General features: G+C 38.9%; 1 protein-coding gene across 43 annotated transcripts in view; it reads left to right on the top strand.

Annotated features, from left to right (window-relative positions):
* MACIR (macrophage immunometabolism regulator) overlaps nt 1-17,646 on the top strand; it is a 149,885-nt gene that overhangs the window by 19,902 nt on the left and 112,337 nt on the right. Inside the window, exon 4 of one of the 43 annotated variants that reach the window (XM_036311037.1) lies at nt 2,197-3,209. The exons of the other annotated variants lie outside the window; for them this stretch is intronic. Coding sequence (XP_036166930.1) covers nt 2,197-2,219 — 23 coding nt within the window. The 3' untranslated portion in view covers nt 2,220-3,209. Of the gene's footprint in view, nt 1-2,196; nt 3,210-17,646 lie in introns of those variants that run through there. 43 annotated transcript variants of the gene reach the window in all.

Consider the following 17,646-nt stretch of genomic DNA (forward strand, 5'->3'; position numbering starts at 1 on the left):
TCTGGGTCCTCTCTTCTAACCAGAGAACAGAGGAGAATGGTCTCCATTACCATCACCCTTAAGATTGATTTCACCTTCAAGGACATGCTTCTTGAGGAAGAGGAGGGCAAGGTGGCATTAGATAAATGCCAAATGAGTGTTTTGTAGAATAAATAGTAATTTAAGAGAGAGGGAAAGTGAGGATCTTAAATCATCTGGGACTAAAATCTGAGAAAGAACTATCTTGTTCATTTTTCTTTCAGTTGGCTGACCAACTTATTGGATGTGCTCTCATTGTTTATCTGTGTAGAAGGTGAAAAAAAACAACACAACCTTCATAGGGAAGTCTAGGAAATGAAAAATAGGAGAAGGCAGAAATCTCAAAGTAATTGAGTCTGAGAAGGAGCAGGGCATGCCAATAATGTTCAGTGGTTATTGCCACTATTCTTGGTGGCTGGCTAAGTTGGACTGATCCACTTTCTAGAAGAGTTAAGGTGGAGGCATAGTTAAAGAGCTGAAATACTAGAGTTGGAGATGAGGGGAGGTGAGAGTTATGAGGGAATAAGTAAATGGATATTTTAGTGATTTTTTTTTCTCTTGTCCTGCAATTAATCCTGGGGTGTGGTGGGAATGACAGAGAAGGTTTGCTTTAATTATGTAAGGTCCAAAGTACATTTAAAAATATGTATTCTTGACATAATGTGTATGAGAAATTTATATGGAAAGTATTTTGCTCAAGAAGTTCCCTAATACAGATCATCTTTTGAAATGACCAATTAGAACCCTGCATTAGTTGGTAGATTTCTGTATTTTACTTTCTAATATTTATAATAAAGTTTGAGTTTTGTATTTTTTATTAACGTTTCTCACATTTTTAGTGTAATGCTCATCTAATAAATTGATGTGGTTAAAGGAAAAATGTTTAAGGGATTAAGACATTATAGGTTTGAATATTGTTTTGTTAGGTCATATAAGGTATTACACTCAGCATTCAAAAGATATTCATTACATGTGACAAAGTGACTTTTTTTTTAAGAGGAAAAGGGCATATAAAATTATATTGGGTATAAATTCTGCCCCTTACCCCGAAATTCATTTCTTAAATGCCTGCTGGCTCAAGCACTCAAAGTGAAATAGATGGGGACTGTGTTTTTTTCTTTCATGTTTTCTTGAAATCATTCCTCGCTTTTTTTTTTTTTTAAGAATCCTTTTGACTAGACTAGAGATACCAGAGAATAAACAATTGAAAGCATGTCTTTCCCCACTGGGACAAGTTACTCTATAGAAATCCCAGGAAATGCTGCAAATGAGAATAGTTTCTAATTTGTGAAATAGAAAAACTGAGAGCTACCTCATTTGCATTACCCTAGACCAGTGGTCGGCAAACTCATTAGTCAACAGAGCCAAATATCAACAGTACAACGATTGAAATTTCTTTTGAGAGCCAAATTTTTTAAACTTAAACTATATAGGTAGGTACATTGTTATTAACTTAATTAGGGTACTCCTAAACTGGCCTTTGCTAAAAACGTCCTCAGTCTGATTGAGGTACGTTCGCTGAGGTCAACCCTTTCCAACTCTCCCATCCACACTCGTCTTGTATACTTGTTTCGTCTATCTCCTTTCGTTCATCCTCTCTATATGTCCAAACCATCTCAACGTACCTTTCTCAATCCTAGACACTACATCTTCTTTCACTCCACAACGTTCCCTAAAATTAACTTAATAAACTTTGCTTGAAGTTTTAAGTTAACTTTGCACTGTATGTGCGCGCCCACATGTATTTTGTGGAAGAGCCACACTCAAGGGGCCAGAGCCGTGGTTTGCCAACCACTGCCCTAGAGCTATAGTATGGGTTCCTTGTATATTGATAACCAAATGTGTGATCTTAGGAGGCTCCAAACAGAATGCTCAGAGAACATGAGGGATTTTATATAAAGTATATAAAACAAACAAACATATTTTTGTTGAAATAGAACCACCTACCAAAGCAAGCTACTATATATGTAGAAATTGATGCTCCTTCAAATTCATGATTCAACCTTTATTCATCCACCACATATTTATTGTGATGACATTTTGTGCCCCCACAGTGATAAATCATGAGACTACAAGGTGCGTGAACACAGAAGCCAGGTCAAGAACAGATAGTTGCATTTTAAAATAAGTGCTGCTAATAAACATGGATTTTAAGATTTTTTTTTTTTTTTTCTTAAGCACAGAGAGGAGAAAGTTCCTAATTCCACCATAAGTGTAGGGAAAGCATCACCAGAGAAGTTATGCTGGGGCCTGGAGGGTGAACAGGAGTTTGCCAGGAGGGTAGAAAGGTGGGGGCTTCCCAGGCAGAAGAGAATGCTGTGTGTAAGTATAAAACTGGAAAAGGCCTCATGGTTCATCCATTCTCCTACTATCCAAACCTACCTAGACAGAAGTATGCCATATATCTTTCCAAACATAAAAATCTCTAGAAAGGAAGTCATTGAGTTCGACCCACGTTTGCTGGTGAGGAATTTAGCAGTGACATTTCAAATCATGATAGTTAAACTGCCAAATAATATTTTGCAGTTAGCACTTCTCCTAATTCAACAACCTTTTTACCTTACATAACTCCTCCAGCCTCAAGGACCCTCTCAGTTTTTGTGGGTTCCTGGCAGTCCAGAGCTCTCATAGACATTAGCTGCACATACATCTGGAAGAGGAATAATCTTTGGGGGACCACATCACCAGTTTCAGGCCCTATTTGGGACCATAGCTGGAAACCCTGGGCCCTGAGAGACGTCTGAAATGCTCTTTCTAGTGAAGGGAGCTGGAGGAGAGGGACAGGTGAAATGTCTGGGGGCTATTGTTTTTTTTAATCTAAAGAATTCTTAATAGTCCATGGCTTATTTCTCTATTCCTCTCTCTGCTCTAAGGAGCCAGCTATAAATGAAAAAATATATATATTGAAAGACCTAAACTGCTTGGCCCTTCACATAATGTTCTGTAATTGTGACAATCTTAATTTTGTGTGATTTAAAGATAAAGTCTCACCCACCCTGGCTTCACCACTTAAGTGCGGAATACGTTTGATCATGTGCCTTAGTTTTATTTTTCTATAAAATGGGAAACATAATATCTACTTTACCCTACTTGTGAGAATTAGACATAATGTATGTAATGTAAAATGTCCGTCACACAGTAGTTGCTAAGTAAAGTGTAGCCATTGGCAGTAATAAAAGCAATCTTTGAAACCCCTGGTTTCCCATGTCTTTATTCACCCCACAACTACTTTAAAAAGGTGCTAAGCAGTAAAATAAAAGTAGTGCGTTTATTTTTAAAATTTAAGGGTTTTTTGGATAAAATATTGCAAAACCTTGAAACGTGTATATGTGAGAGAGGGAGTGACAGATGAAGATGTGTTGCCTCTCACATCTGATTAATGAATTGATAAACTTGTGTTTTCTGAAATGGGCTGTTGACATTTCACATGGTGTAAACATGATCCACTTGGGTTAGAAAGTACTAGGCCTATTTTTAAAATATTTTTTTATCTTTTTACATTTTTTTATTTGTCGTATATGTCATACATATAGTTTTCCAGTAGGAGTAATGCATAAAATATATAAATAAGCATATGTATGCTGGAGATATAAACACTTCTTTAAAACTTAAATGTCAAGACCATAGAGTTTGGAAATTGTTGATGGAAATGGCTACATCTATTATAACGTGAAAAAATGCTCTTTTTGAACATAATTACCTTTTTGAAATTTCATCTTATTAAATGTTTGAACATGGGCTTGAGATTTAGCAAGATTAAAAAATAAAGAGCATGTTTAGATGTGTATGGGACATCTTATTTTGATTCTTATTCTACATCTCTTTGCTGATAATTTCTATCCAGTGTAGTAGTTTTAAAAATTTCTTGGATTTGCTTTCTATTTCCTAATATAAGGACTTGATACAAGTTGGGAAATAAAAGATAGCAGAACAGAACCCACCTGTCTCAATAGGTTTCTGAGGTTTGTATTGTGAACTTTTCATATTTTTGGTCAGGGACTTCTGAACCATGTCATGAAGAATCCATTATTTGCAGAATCCATTATTTGTGCCTACAGTGTTCTTTGCTACGATTACTAGTGTCCTGTCTTTTAAGAGCATGCATGATACCACTTTACACTGCAGAACTTTCTCCTTCTTATCCCAGAAATCTTTCAGACAGCCATCTCTAATCATTTGAAGACTTTTTTCTTTTTTACAATATTAGCAGAATTTCTAATCTCATTCTTTGGCCTGGGACTCTGTTACAGAATATGTCTCTTCAGAGGTTGATTTCTCTAGAACTGACAGGTAAATTGTATTCTGGGGGCAGAGAGATTTTGTTCTGATACACTGTTTCCAGAAACTTTGGCAACAAAGGGATAAATACCAACTACAGAAAGTGTCTAGAAAGTGGCTTCTTCCTTTTCTTCTCCCTCTCCTTTTCTTCTTCCTGATGCTGATGCAACTTCTAAGAGCCAGATTTGACTGTTTTTTTCTCTAGGCACAGAGTTAAGTGTGGTCCAAGGAGCTTGTTTTGGATAACCCACACATTGCTCTCTCCATCTTTAGGACCAGCTGGTGTTCATCAAACTGTACAGCATAGTACACCCTCGGAAACAATTATTTGCCCTAGTTAACTTTGCTACATGTTACTTTTTAAAAAAATTGTTTAAAGTATTACATATGTCTCCTTTTCCCCGTCGACTCTCACCCCCCAAGACGAGCCCCCACCGCCCCAGTGTTCGTGTCCATTGGTTATGCTAATATGCATGCATACAAGCTCTTCGGTTGATCTCTTACACCACCACCATCCCCTCCCCTCTCCTGCCTTCCCTCTGAGGTTTGACAGTCCATTCCATGTTTGTCTCTGGATCTATTTTTGTTCATCAGTTTATGTTGATCATTATATCCCACATATGAGTGAGACCATGTGATATTTATCTTTCTCCGACTGGCTTATTTTGCTTAGCATAATGTTTTCCAGGTCCATCCATGTTGTTGCAAATGGTGAAAGTTCCTTTTTTTTTTTATAGCGGCATAGTATTCCATTGTGTAGATGTACCACAGTTTTTTAATCCACTCATCTGCTGATGGGCACTTAGGCTGTTTCCAAATCTTAGCTACTGTAAATTGTGCTGCTATGAACATAGGGGTACATATGTCCTTTCTGATTGGTGTTTCTGGTTTCTTGGGATATATTCCTAGAAGTGGGATTACTGGGTCGAATGGGAGTTCCATTTTTAACTTTTTGAGGAAACTCCATACTGTTTTCCATAGTGGCTGCACCAGTCTGCATTCCCACCAGCAGTGCACCAGGGTTCCTTTTTTTCCACATCCTCGCCAGCACTTGTCCATTTGTTGATTTGTTGATGATAGCCATTCTGACAGGTATGTGATGGTATCTCGTTGTTTTGATTTGCATATCTCGGATGATTTGTGACTTTGAGCATGTTTTCATATGTCTCCTGGCTTTATGAATGTCCTCTTTTGAAAGTGTCTATTTAGATCCTTTGCCCATTTTTTGATTGGATTGTTTATCTTCCTTTTGTTAAGTTGTTATGTGTTCCTTGTAAATTTTGGAGATTAAACGCTTATCAGAGATAACATTGGCAAATATGTTCTCCTATGCAGTGGGCTTTCTTGTTGTTTTGTTGATGGTTTCTTTTGCTGTGCAGAAGCTTTTTATTTTGATGTAGTCCCATTTGTTTATTTTCTCTTTAGTTTCCACTGCCCTAGGAGCTGTATTGGTGAAGATATTGCTATGACAGATGTCTGATATTACTACATGTTACTTTTATTTAATATGAAATCCCCATTCACAGCCTGCATCCATTTTTATCATTTCCTTACTCTCCTTATGAAGAATTAATACATGTACCAAAACCTGCATGTTTAAATTTCTCTATTAGACTTGTTTTGCTGTCATCTCAATGGCTGGCCTGGTTTATAGTGTGTGTTTTTGTTTTTAGGGTTGTTTTTGTTTTGCCTAGGGTAAGTTGAGAGTCCAGAGGGGAAATTTTCAATGATTTCTGCTGGAGTTTTCTGGAGTTGCTAACAATGCCCTCTTTTGTCGTCGAGCCAAGATGCAAACTGACTTTGACAAGGACTATTGGGAATTCAGCTTGTCTTCATTTTTCATAAAGAAATTATTAGCCATCTTTCGATCTTTATTCCAAAAGTGTCTTCTGCCTGGGACAGCTTAGTTTTTCATAGCTCCTGAAGTAAAATCAAATTTGGCTTTTGTATGTATAACTGTAGAATTCTTCATCCTGTGACAAAGCCATGAAATGGTCTTAATTCTTCCTTTTAAGGTTTGTAATAATATATCTAAGAGATGGACAGATTGGCAAAAAAAATTTTTTTAATCAATTTTTATTTGGTTGCAAGTGTAAAAGGCAAAATCTGTCTGGCTCAAATCTGCATTCACTATATGTCTGTAGCTGCTAGTTCTAATAAAAACAGCTGAAGCAATGGAAAATTGAGGTGGAAGAGGGCTCTGTGAGTGTGTGATTGGATCTTTTGAAATTAAAGAAATTCTCAAGACATTTTATTTCTAAAGGCTTTTCAAAGTAGTGCTCCATTCATACGAATTTAGATACATAATCAGATTTTGTAACAACCCTCTGTGTGTGTCCTTGCTCCATTAAAAATCCGTACTAACAAGCCTCTTTATGTGGGCTGTCTAATGAATAACTCCCCATTCACAGCCTGCATTCAGCATACATGGGAAGTCTGTGGCCCCTTTTCAAGGCCTGCCTTCTATGGGCCATGCTTCATACTCATTCTTTCTGTGTTTTGCTTTGAAATCAGTCACCATATATATTTTTCCTCTGACCATTTGCTAGATTAAAAGTGTTTAGGTTTATTCAGACTCTGTTATTGAGGACCTACTGTGTGCACATAATGCTTTGACTCCAAACCAGATTAGGTAGTAGCTGGCTCTTAAGGATGACAGTTAATGTTCAAGAAGCCTATGACTTTTCCTTAAGTTAAATATTGCTTGTTCTATTCTGTGTACCTATAAACAAAGGTATCATGGAGTTGGGTTGTCATGACAGTTTTGCCATTAATGAGACAACTTGCTAATAGTTATGTGCTACCACTAAAGTACTATTCAAGAAACTCCTAAAAAGAGATAAAGTATCTATAGGTAAATAATATCACTTTATATTTGAAGAAATATGTGGATAAAAGGCCTCAGGATGCTCAAGTCAGCCTATGTGTGAGAGTTTAGGGATAATTGCTCTAGATCTGTTCAAACCTTTAGGAAACTGATAGTGTCAGAAATGAAAGGAGCAATGCAATCAATGTAGAAGCTGAGGGGGAAAACATCTAAGTTGGTTCAGTAACACCTCTGTTTTTGAAAATTACCACCTGGTTCAGATTTAAAAATAACATTTCAATTGCAGACTTCCAACTTTATCCCAATGGTCTCAGTACCATGGGCTATATATACCAGTATGTAGATGCACAGTGTGTGTTAACAGTACTTTTCTAGCCTATCTCGGGATTTTTTTTTTATATATACATATTTTATTGATTTTTTACAGAGAGGAAGGGAGAGAGATAGAGAGTTAGAAACATCGATGAGAGAGAAACATCGATCAGCTGCCTCCTGCACATCTCCCACTGGGGATGTGCCCGCAACCAAGGTACATGCCCTTGACCAGAATCGAACCTGGGACTTTTTAGTCCGCAGGCCGACGCTCTATCCACTGAGCCAAACTGGTTTCGGCAATCTCGGGATTTTTTAAAAAATGACTTGTTACTTCTGTGAAGTCACACAAAAACGTGACTGCCGAAATATGCAAGAATTAGAGCAAGGTGATGAATCTGGAGCACCTTATAAAAGCCTGACCTTATGCTTTAATTCATTTAACTCCCACGCAGGCTTTTTCTCTCAAAAGTTTGATTGAGCTGTAGTTGGTTTTTGTTGATTGGGATAATTATGCCAGAATGATTTTAAAATCTTCTTGCACACACTGTTCAGCTTGGGCACTTACTGTAATCACTGAGAGAGGAAGAGAGAGTCCTACCCAGAATTCTCAGGGGAGGGCGGTGGGAAAGAACAAAGTGGACTTAGGGAAGCAGTTATCTTTGTTCTGCATGCAGTTCAGCTGCTCAGCACTGCTCTGGTCGGTCACTGAATGGATGCACTACTGGAAGGAGCGGGTGAGCCTGAAAGCAAGCAGCAGAACATGCAATGGAAAGAACACGGGCCTTAAAATTGGACAGAATCTGGATTTGAAATCTGGGCTGAGCACAGTGTCTGGTTCAATAGCTACTGATTTTTCTCCCAGATTAGTTATGATAAAGAAACAGACATCATTCACCTTTGGCATATAATTAAGGATGTTTGCATCATTCATTTTTATTCATTTTTCATTTTTGTATTGTTAATAATGCCTTGGCATGTCACTCAGTTTAAAAACAATTTCAGGCATTTTCTTCTGCTATGAAGAATAAGTTATTTTCTTAAGATATATGTAAATATATCTTGTTAATCCTTACCCCAGGATATTTTTTCAATTGATTTTTAGAGAGAGTGGAAGGGAGGAAGGGGGAGTGAGACAGAGGGGAGAGATAAACATCAGTTTGAGAGAGACACACATTGATTGGTTGCCTCCTGCACAGGGACCGAGAATCGAACCTGAGACCCTTCAGTGCGTTGGTCAAGCTCTAACCACTGAGCATGCCAGCCAGGATTTAAGATATTTTTTATCCTTGATATTGTTCAATGGCTGATGTCGTCTGAATCGAGTTTCCAAGAAGAGTGTCAAGCAGTTGTGTATTTGTTTCGAGCTGAATTCCAAAGTGAGTTTCCCCTCATATATATATACCACATTCATTTTGGTGGTGAAGACAATTCATAAAAACAATGCATAATCAAACCTGCCTATCAAGATAAAACAATCCCTAAGCCACTGATTTAAATATCTTTAAGAACAACAAATAACAAAGAAAAAAACAGCCCATCCATGACTAAGTATCTGCATACTTTATAATATTGAAAATTCATGGAATAATTTATAGATAAATATTAAAATATTTCTAAATTGCTTCCAAGCCTAGAACTATAGATTAGTTACAACAGGTAAGACTGCCTAATATTTTCTGATGTGTAGTGATAATTAAATGCATAGCCTCTTAGAATCAGATGCTATAGTGTAGATAAACAAATTAAACTGAAAATTAATTTAGGAGCTAAGAGTTGAGGTGGAAATGTAGGCTGACCTTGCTTGCCAACAACATGACCTTTAAATTAGGTATAATAAAGCTTTAGTCTCGAGTCTCTTTTTGGTATTAAATCTGTTTCAGATTTGGCATAATTCTAGGGTAAGACCTTCCAACCTCTCCCAGTCCTAAGTCATTGAATGTTGTGTGAACATTGCTATGTTTCATAGTTATATCAATTTATGAATTCATTTTTAGAAATATAAAAACAATTGCTAATTTAATACTGAGATCATGTTAAGTAATTTTCCTAAGTTATTTTTTATTATTCTATTGGGGTAGGGGGTCTGTTTTCTGTGTGACCCCCCTATTCTACTTAATATGTGATGACACAGCAGTTTTATGAGTTTGCATCCTGAAATTGCTTATTTAGAGAGCAGCAGATTCTTCTAAGATATATTTACTTGCAAATTTTTTCTTTTTCCCTTAGTGCAGTGGTTGGCAAACTGCGGCTTGTGAGCCACATGCGGCTCTTTGGCCCCTTGAGTGTGGCCACGAAGTTTCAATTGCACTGTACGTGCACGCCCGCACGTGGTATTTTGTGGAAGAGCCACACTCAAGGGGCCGCAGTTTGCCGACCACTGCCTTAGTGGTACAAGTCAGGAGCTTTCTAGACCAAACAAGAATTATTCTGATAAATATAACCTCATTTACACATCTTTTGAAAAATGTCCTGTTAGTTCGACTCTATCACAAGGGAACTTCTTCTTTTAACAAAAAAGTGAAAGAGCAAAATTAAGTACACACAATTAGGTAATGAACATGCTGAGGACCCATACGTACCGCTGTTTTTCAATCTGAGTTCTCTAAATGGGGGCAGTAAGCGTGGGAGCTTTGGTTGGCTGGAATGAATGAGAAAAAAACAGCGGTGACCTTTGCATCGGGGGAAGGACATCGTTCTGCTTCTGGCTTTTCACAGTTTTATGTGTTTGTGTTTTTAATGTATGACTGAACCTGAAAGTTCATCTCTAATCTTGATCCACAGGGAAAGGCAGAAATCCTAACCAGCCAAATGATACAAATTTAAATTTCCTGTAGAGGAAAAAGGTCAGTCGTGTTCTGCTCCCTGGAGACAGTCTCGGCACAGCAAACAATCTTCCTGATTAAAATTCCTGTGGAGAGCTGGTGCTTTGTCTGATTGGGAACTAAATAGGTCCCTAATCACCTGCCTACGATGACATCACTAGGGCATCCCAAACTGACCAACAGATGAATACTCTCTCTTAAATGTCAACTTCACTTTAAAATTGAAAAACAAAAACATAGGGCTGCATGGAAGAGCCGCTATTTATAGTTCTGTGATGTGAGGCCACCAGTTTCCTATAATTCCCATTGTTCTCTAAAAATAAAGACCCATTTAACCCAGGAGGACTGACAAGTGATCTTGTGATGGATTTGAGTTATTGTTCAGGGTGTAAGACGAGGGGGAGAGAGCGCCCCGCGGCGTGTCCTCACTGCTGGAAGCCGCCGGCTGGGTAGGGGCCTGGGCTTTTGCCTGCTGTAGACACCTGTGTGTCCTGTTGAGAAAATAACCCTCTTGTGGTTGGTTTCTGCTTTTCCTGTGGAAAACATCGCCCTTTTATAAGATGAGCACACAGCCAGCGTATTTCGTTGGTAGCAAGTGACCAGCCTTCTGAATTAGTCAGTCCCTGGGGAGGATTCCGTTCCCCTCCTCCATCCTTAAAGTTCTGGTGTTTTAATGGTGGGAGTTTTGTATGTGTCTCACCTACATCAACTAGGACCTTCCTCGGACGTCTCAAGATAACTTTCTCCTGAGTCTAGGAGAACCGGAGAGGCACCATTTTACCCAGAGGCCTGCAAAATGCTGCTGCTTCCTTGTTAGTGTTTCTAATATTAGACTTGACTTGACAGTCCTTACTTAGAGTTTCTTCATTTTCCTCCTCAGTTTCTAGCTGCATTGCAGTGCCTGTTGTTTTTCTTTCTTGAGAGTAATAAAAAAGGAAAGTTAAAGAGAAGACATAAGTGCAGATGAGGTGCATTTCCAGTCCCCCTCGGAAAGCACCTACGGCAGTTCCTGTCCCCGCTCTCCCCGGCGCCTGCCGTGAGCTTCAGGAGAGCCAGGGACTGTCGCTTTCAGAAGAACCCTGGAACCCTTGTTTGAAGCTTCTCATCTTGTCAGTACTGAAGGGCTGAAGGAGAATGCAGGGATTTCTCACAGCCAGTGAATCCTGACAGTTTTGTCTCTAATCTCTTTTTCAGTGTGAACTCTGTCAGATGCCCTGAGAAGACATCCAGTTACTGTCTGAGTTGCTATCCAGGGTCTAATACTGCTCGGGAAAAGAAAGGGCTTTTCTGTTCAGGAATCTGATAGCATATGTGTGTTCTGAGCTTTTTAGCTTTTCCTATGAAATTATAATAACTTGCGCATGAAGGTGAAATATGGAGGATGATGCAACCTTATGAAATTGAATTTAGTGGATGGTTAATTCTGATGACTCTGAAATATTGCTTATTCTGAAGTAGGAGGAAAGCCCTTGATGGGTTTGGCACGGAGCGGTGACATTTAGCTATTAGGCTGGATGAAGCGTCCTGGAAAGAGCTGAAGGGGCGAGGGCTAAGTACTTGAGTGATGGTCTCGCTCCTAATGTGTTTGTAGTTCTCTGTGTGCCTAAATATAACTGAGAACTTTATAGATTTCCTAAGTAGTAAATATATGGTCTTTTTTCAAATGAATGTAGAAGACTGCATGGTTAGATAAGCAAGTTTGGGATATATTTTTAAAATGTCTAAGTTGCATATTTTCTGTTACCAGAATGCAGCCGCAATTATGTGTGAAAATGAATTTAAAATCAGAAAATCTAAAATCTGTGACAAAGGAGGAAAATATTGACTGATACTTAGTGGGTTTTAAAAAGCAACGTATTTCAGATATTTCTTTATTTTTAAAATGGACACATTTTAGGAAGCAATGAACAAATGAAGACAAGTTCATGGATTGAAAGCTTAGTAACAGTTTCTTTGTGGACAAATAAAACAATAATAAAAACTGAAAAAAAAACCACCCCACTTTAAACATTTTTGGTGAGCGCAAAATACAATTTCACACTATTAAGCACAGGCATACCTTGTATTATTGCGCTTCACTTTTTCTACTTCACAGATGCTACTTTTTTAACAACTTAAAGGTTAAGACCCTCCACCAGAAAAAAAGATTATTCCTTGCTTTATTGCAATATTTGCTTTATTGCAGTGATCTGGAACTTTACCCACAATATCTCTAAGGTGTGACTGTATGGGTAAGACTGATGAACTCTGAGGAGGTGAATAGGGCTTTTTCTCATCATTCATTTAGAATTAGCTATAGATGGTTGTGTCTTGAGTGACAATCTGAACGTTAACCCCAATTCCATAGTATCCACTTTCAAGGCCTTGTATTGTGAAATTATTTTACTTTAGTACTGAGTGGATTTTTTTTAGTGAGTGTTCACAACTTAGAGAGGGAAGAAAAAAAACAAAGCTGCTTTACCTGCGTGGTGGCCGTGAGTGCTTTGCATCACGATGTGCTTTGCTGGCACTAGAGAGGCTGTGTGCAGGTAACAAACTGACCTGGTCATCAAGTCCACCCTCAGGTGCTGCCTAGGGGTGGGTCACACAGGGCAGCAGGAATCCGCAAAGGCGGATCATTTTCAAGAAAGCTCCAGGTGGGATTTTACTTATTTGTTTAGATTTCATTTGGAAATACATGCAGTTTAGAGGTATTAAGCAGCAATATAAATTGGCAAAACAGTAATGATCTAAACCTGTCTTTAGTGATTTGTAAGATGTATACTATTTTTCTATCATGCTTTGTGATTTTCAAAAATTCATTCTGGAATCATCTAGAAAAACATATCTCATCAATACCAAACATAAAAAATATCCAGCGATATCAATTGAATATATTTGGCAACATTTGCTATACATATAGCAGAACTATAATTTTGAACGTTTAATCGCAAGTGAAAAAACCTTTGCCAAGGTCAGTATTTTAAAAGCATGACTCTTTTTGTCAGGGCCGCTTTCCCTGCTACCCTATCTAAAATTGCAAAACTACATCCAGTTCTCCCAATACACTTTCTTTGCTGTATTTTTTCTTAGCCTTTAGGACATTCTTACATATTAAGTATCTTATCCCATTTATTTTCTATTTCTATCATAATGTAAACTCAACAAGGGCAGGAAATTTGTCTCTTTTGCACAGTGTTGTACCCCATTGTCTAGAACAGTGCCTGGTGCATAGTTGGTACCAAATGTTTGTTGAATAAATAAGTAAATGAATTTTAGGAGACATAGTGTTCATCCATCCATCCATCCATCCATCCATCCATCCATCCATCAGATATTTATTAAGCAGACACTGTGTGACCATGCCTCATATAAGTACCTATCTTGGTTTGAATATATCCATTTAGTTAACACTTTATTAAATGTGGAATTCCAACCCCCCTTCCATCCAAGCAGTCTGTAGTTTTCAGTATCTGTGTTACTAGGGCCCAAACGATCTGGAAGAATTAATACATATTAAAGAGAGTTCCATAGGTATAGATCAAATACTAAAAGTGTCGTTTGTATCACTCTAAGTGAATCCTGTGCTTTTAGAAAATGGGAACGAACCAAAGAAAGAGAAAGCTTTAAATTCTCCAGCTATGATATGCTTCCCAAATTAGACCATGCTTTCTGTCACTTGACATTTTGAGAAGCCGGTAGGGTATTGGAACACATGCCTGGGCTTGAAAGCGGCTCCATCACTTACTGTGTCACCTTGGGCATATGCCTTAGCCATTTTGTATCTCAGTGTCTGCATCTTACAGGTGGGCTCAGGCAAGGATGAAATGAGATAATACATGTAAAGTGCTTAGCACAGTGCCCATAGTATGTGCTCACTGGTGTCAGTATTGGTGTGGACTTGACTTAGTTCAAAACAGCTTCTCTACTTAGCTTGGTTTTGCATTTTGTTTGTATTTGGAAATAATGTCTGCAATATTTTCCTCACATGGGAAGCAAATGGCATACCGAATAGACATATATTCAATGCGCTAGCACTCTTTTTCAGATGTGCTATGGTTTCTTTTCAAGTAAATACTGTGTCTTTTACTCTCACTAATGTCTTTTGCTTTATTGAAGAAAGAGCAACATTGATTATTAGATGTTGTCTAATTAGCTCAGTGTTGCTTTCACTTTCTAGGGGAGCCAGTGGCTATGTGCATTACGTTACAGAAAAGATATCTAGAGGATGGAAGCTTGTGAATTTGAGAAGAATTTAGGGGATATTGTACCCTGGGGACTTGTGTCTGGCCTGTTCCAACTAGGGGACAGATAGTAGGAAAAGCAACCAAAGGCTCTGAGGACTCACAGTTACAATAGAATGTTGACTCCACTGCTTTCTGGTAATGGGATCTTGAACCAGTTCCCTAACTTTTTAGAAAAGCAGAAGAGTGAAGAGTGAGTGCTGTGTAGACAGAATTTGAAACCCACTGCTAATTCCTTAGTTGTACATTTTGGGCCAAATTGCTGAATCTCAAAGGCTTAATTTTCTCATCTATATATTGGCCATAAAGGAATCTCTATCGAGGTGCTGGTAAGATAAAACATAGTTAAATCACTTTGCACCGTGCCTGGTACATGAAAAATGCACAGTACATGGTCATCACTATAATGATGGTCAGCACCAGCGTCTACCTTAAAGATTTAGGGACTTGCCTGGCTGGCGTTGCTCAGTGGTTGAGCATGGACCTATGAACCAGGAGGTCACATGCTCAGGTTGCAGGCTTGATCCCCAGTGCAGGGAGTGCAGGAGGCAGCTGATCGGTGATTTTCTCTCATCATTGATGTTTCTATCTCTTTCTCCCTCTCCCTTCCTCTCTGAGACCAATAAAAATAGATTTTTAAAAAAGATTTAGGGACTAAATAAGAAATATAAAGCATCTACCACCAAGTACATGTTTAAAAATGTTTTTACCTTCTTCCTTCTTGGCTTTCCAGGGACTGGGTACAATTCTCCTACTTCCCCAGAGAGTAATGTCCACCTTCGGCTCTCTTTTCTCCTCCCTGGCAGCATCTCCTCACTCAGCCTATGCAGGCGATGCTCACACGGTGCACGTGCCCACACCTCTTGTTTCGTGCTCACAGAATGCAGGATTCAGAGGAGGGTGGCAAAATGGGCCACTTTGTGAATGCCACACATTTCATCTTTCTGAGCTTTTCCACTGAAAACATACCCACCTACATTCCTCTCTTCTTCCCGAACATATGTCTACTCAGTACTTTAAATCACAGAATCCTAATGCTAAATAGAGTTTAGTCCGGAGGCAGAAAACCGAGGGTCTCCAGGCCAATCCAACCCAGGGACATTTTGTTTCACTGCCCAGAGTTAGCTTAGGTAGGATTATAAGATTTTTGAATTAGTTGTTAATATTTTAAAGAGTCAGACATTTCAAATTAAAACACATTCACAGGCTCATATGTGTTTGTGGCTATTCTGGCAAAGTGAGACAATCTGGCAGCTTTCACACCAGACTCCCCCAGGCGACAGTGGTCTCTGGAGTGAAGTTGAGACCCAGTCCCTACCACTGTGTCCTTGTACTTATACCTGCATGGCTGCTGTCCATCAGTAGTCCAGTTCTTTCCATGTACAGACATGGCACCTGAATCCAACCAATGCTTAGTGCTGTTTACTGATGGAAAAGTGAGTCAGCAAGTGAGTGAGGATGAGCATTCCAGTTTTTGGATTCTTGGACTCCTGCTCTTTTACTCTTCTTAGCTGAAATTCATGGAAGGCCATTATTCAGCTGAGGGCAAATTTAAACATTTTTATGACAAATTTTTAAACACTTGGGCCCATTATCTTCCTGGGTTAGAGAATGAGCAGGTCAAGATGAATTCACAGGTTCAAGTTTGGTCTTCAGTCCCATTTCCTTCCTTCGGTTTTACAGCACCCAGCTGCACCCATCACATCCATTCCCAATGTGTAAGGCCCTGGCCCTTCTTGTAGACAATGTTCAGTGAATATTAGGAGACTTCACTTGGTACCACTCATCCAGGGATGGCAAACTCTGATACCGTGCAGCCAGGCTGCTAACTGTGTGTGGCAGGCTGGGGTGACCTGGAGACCATCGACCTCGGAGAAAGAATACAACTGGAGTTGTTAGTTGCCATGAGAGAATCCTGGAGCTGTTCCATCTTTCTTTGTTTTTTAAATTAAATGCATTTTTATTAACTTCAGAGAGGAAGGGAAAGGGAGAGAGAGATAGAAACATCAATGATGAGACGAAATCACGCCCCACACTGGGTATCGAGCCTGCAACCCAAGCATGTGCCCCAACCAGGGATCAAACCATGACCTCCTGGTTCACAAGTTGATGCTCAACCACTAAGCTACACCGGCCTGGCTTTTTATGCTCTGTTTTTCAAGGGAAGCCCAAATCAGAATTTTATATGAAATCTTCTGGCAATTAATTCACATTTGTAAGTAAAACTGTTTTGTCTAAAAAGAACAAAGGCTCAACAGTTTGTGACCCCTGCCGAGGAAAAGTCCAGGTGAAAAAATGAACAGCTACTGCTTCAGGAGGGTAAAGAGAGATACACAGAAAGAGCACAGACGTTGGTTTTAGGCAGACTTGGGTTTGAATCTCAGCTCTACCACTATTCCTCTGTGATGCTGCCCAAATCATTTCGTCTCTGAGTTTGAAACCCCTCATCTGAAAAGGCCTTTAATGCCTTCTGGAGATTGATGCGAAGATCAAAGGGAGAATATAGGTACAACCCCTGGCACAGAATAGGAACCTAGATCTTCTCAGCTCCTTTTTCCTTTCTTGATCTCATCTAGGTTTTGGCAGGATGGTGTAGTTGAATTTCAGTCCATATACTCCTTAGTTTATTTCTTTTTTTCCCTGTCTCAGAGTACCATGAGTGTGGTGGGTTGAAGACTGCATCTACTATCTTGGCTCTCCCATGCTTGCTCCCTCAGATCCAGGGGCTGAAAATGATTAGGAACAGATAAGCTGTATTAAATATTACCTGGTGCAATGAAAAGACATTTCAAACAAACTGTTATTTATGGCATTAAGACATGTATCAACAATAAAATACATTCAAATATAGTATTGCAAGGTAACAATTCCCTGCCAGAAAATACGCTATATTCCCAAACAATATTTCAGTTAAAACAATATACTGTATACATATCAGAACAATCCAGAAATGCTGGCAAATTCAGACATCCCACTTTATTTTTAGGTGTATTTCCTACTTGTGGTGAAAAAAACCATATAGGGTTTTATTTCTGGAAAATTTAAGACATTTCCTATTGGATTTGGATGGAGTCTGAGAGAATCCTACATGCCTTTCTGAGTAATGAAAGCTTTTAGGGAGAGTGATGACCAAAGAAATGCCCAGCTCCTCCCTTGAGGTCGC

The sequence above is a fragment of the Myotis myotis genome, unplaced genomic scaffold (genome assembly GCF_014108235.1).
Source record: "Myotis myotis isolate mMyoMyo1 unplaced genomic scaffold, mMyoMyo1.p scaffold_m19_p_5, whole genome shotgun sequence".
NCBI lineage: Eukaryota > Metazoa > Chordata > Mammalia > Chiroptera > Vespertilionidae > Myotis > Myotis myotis.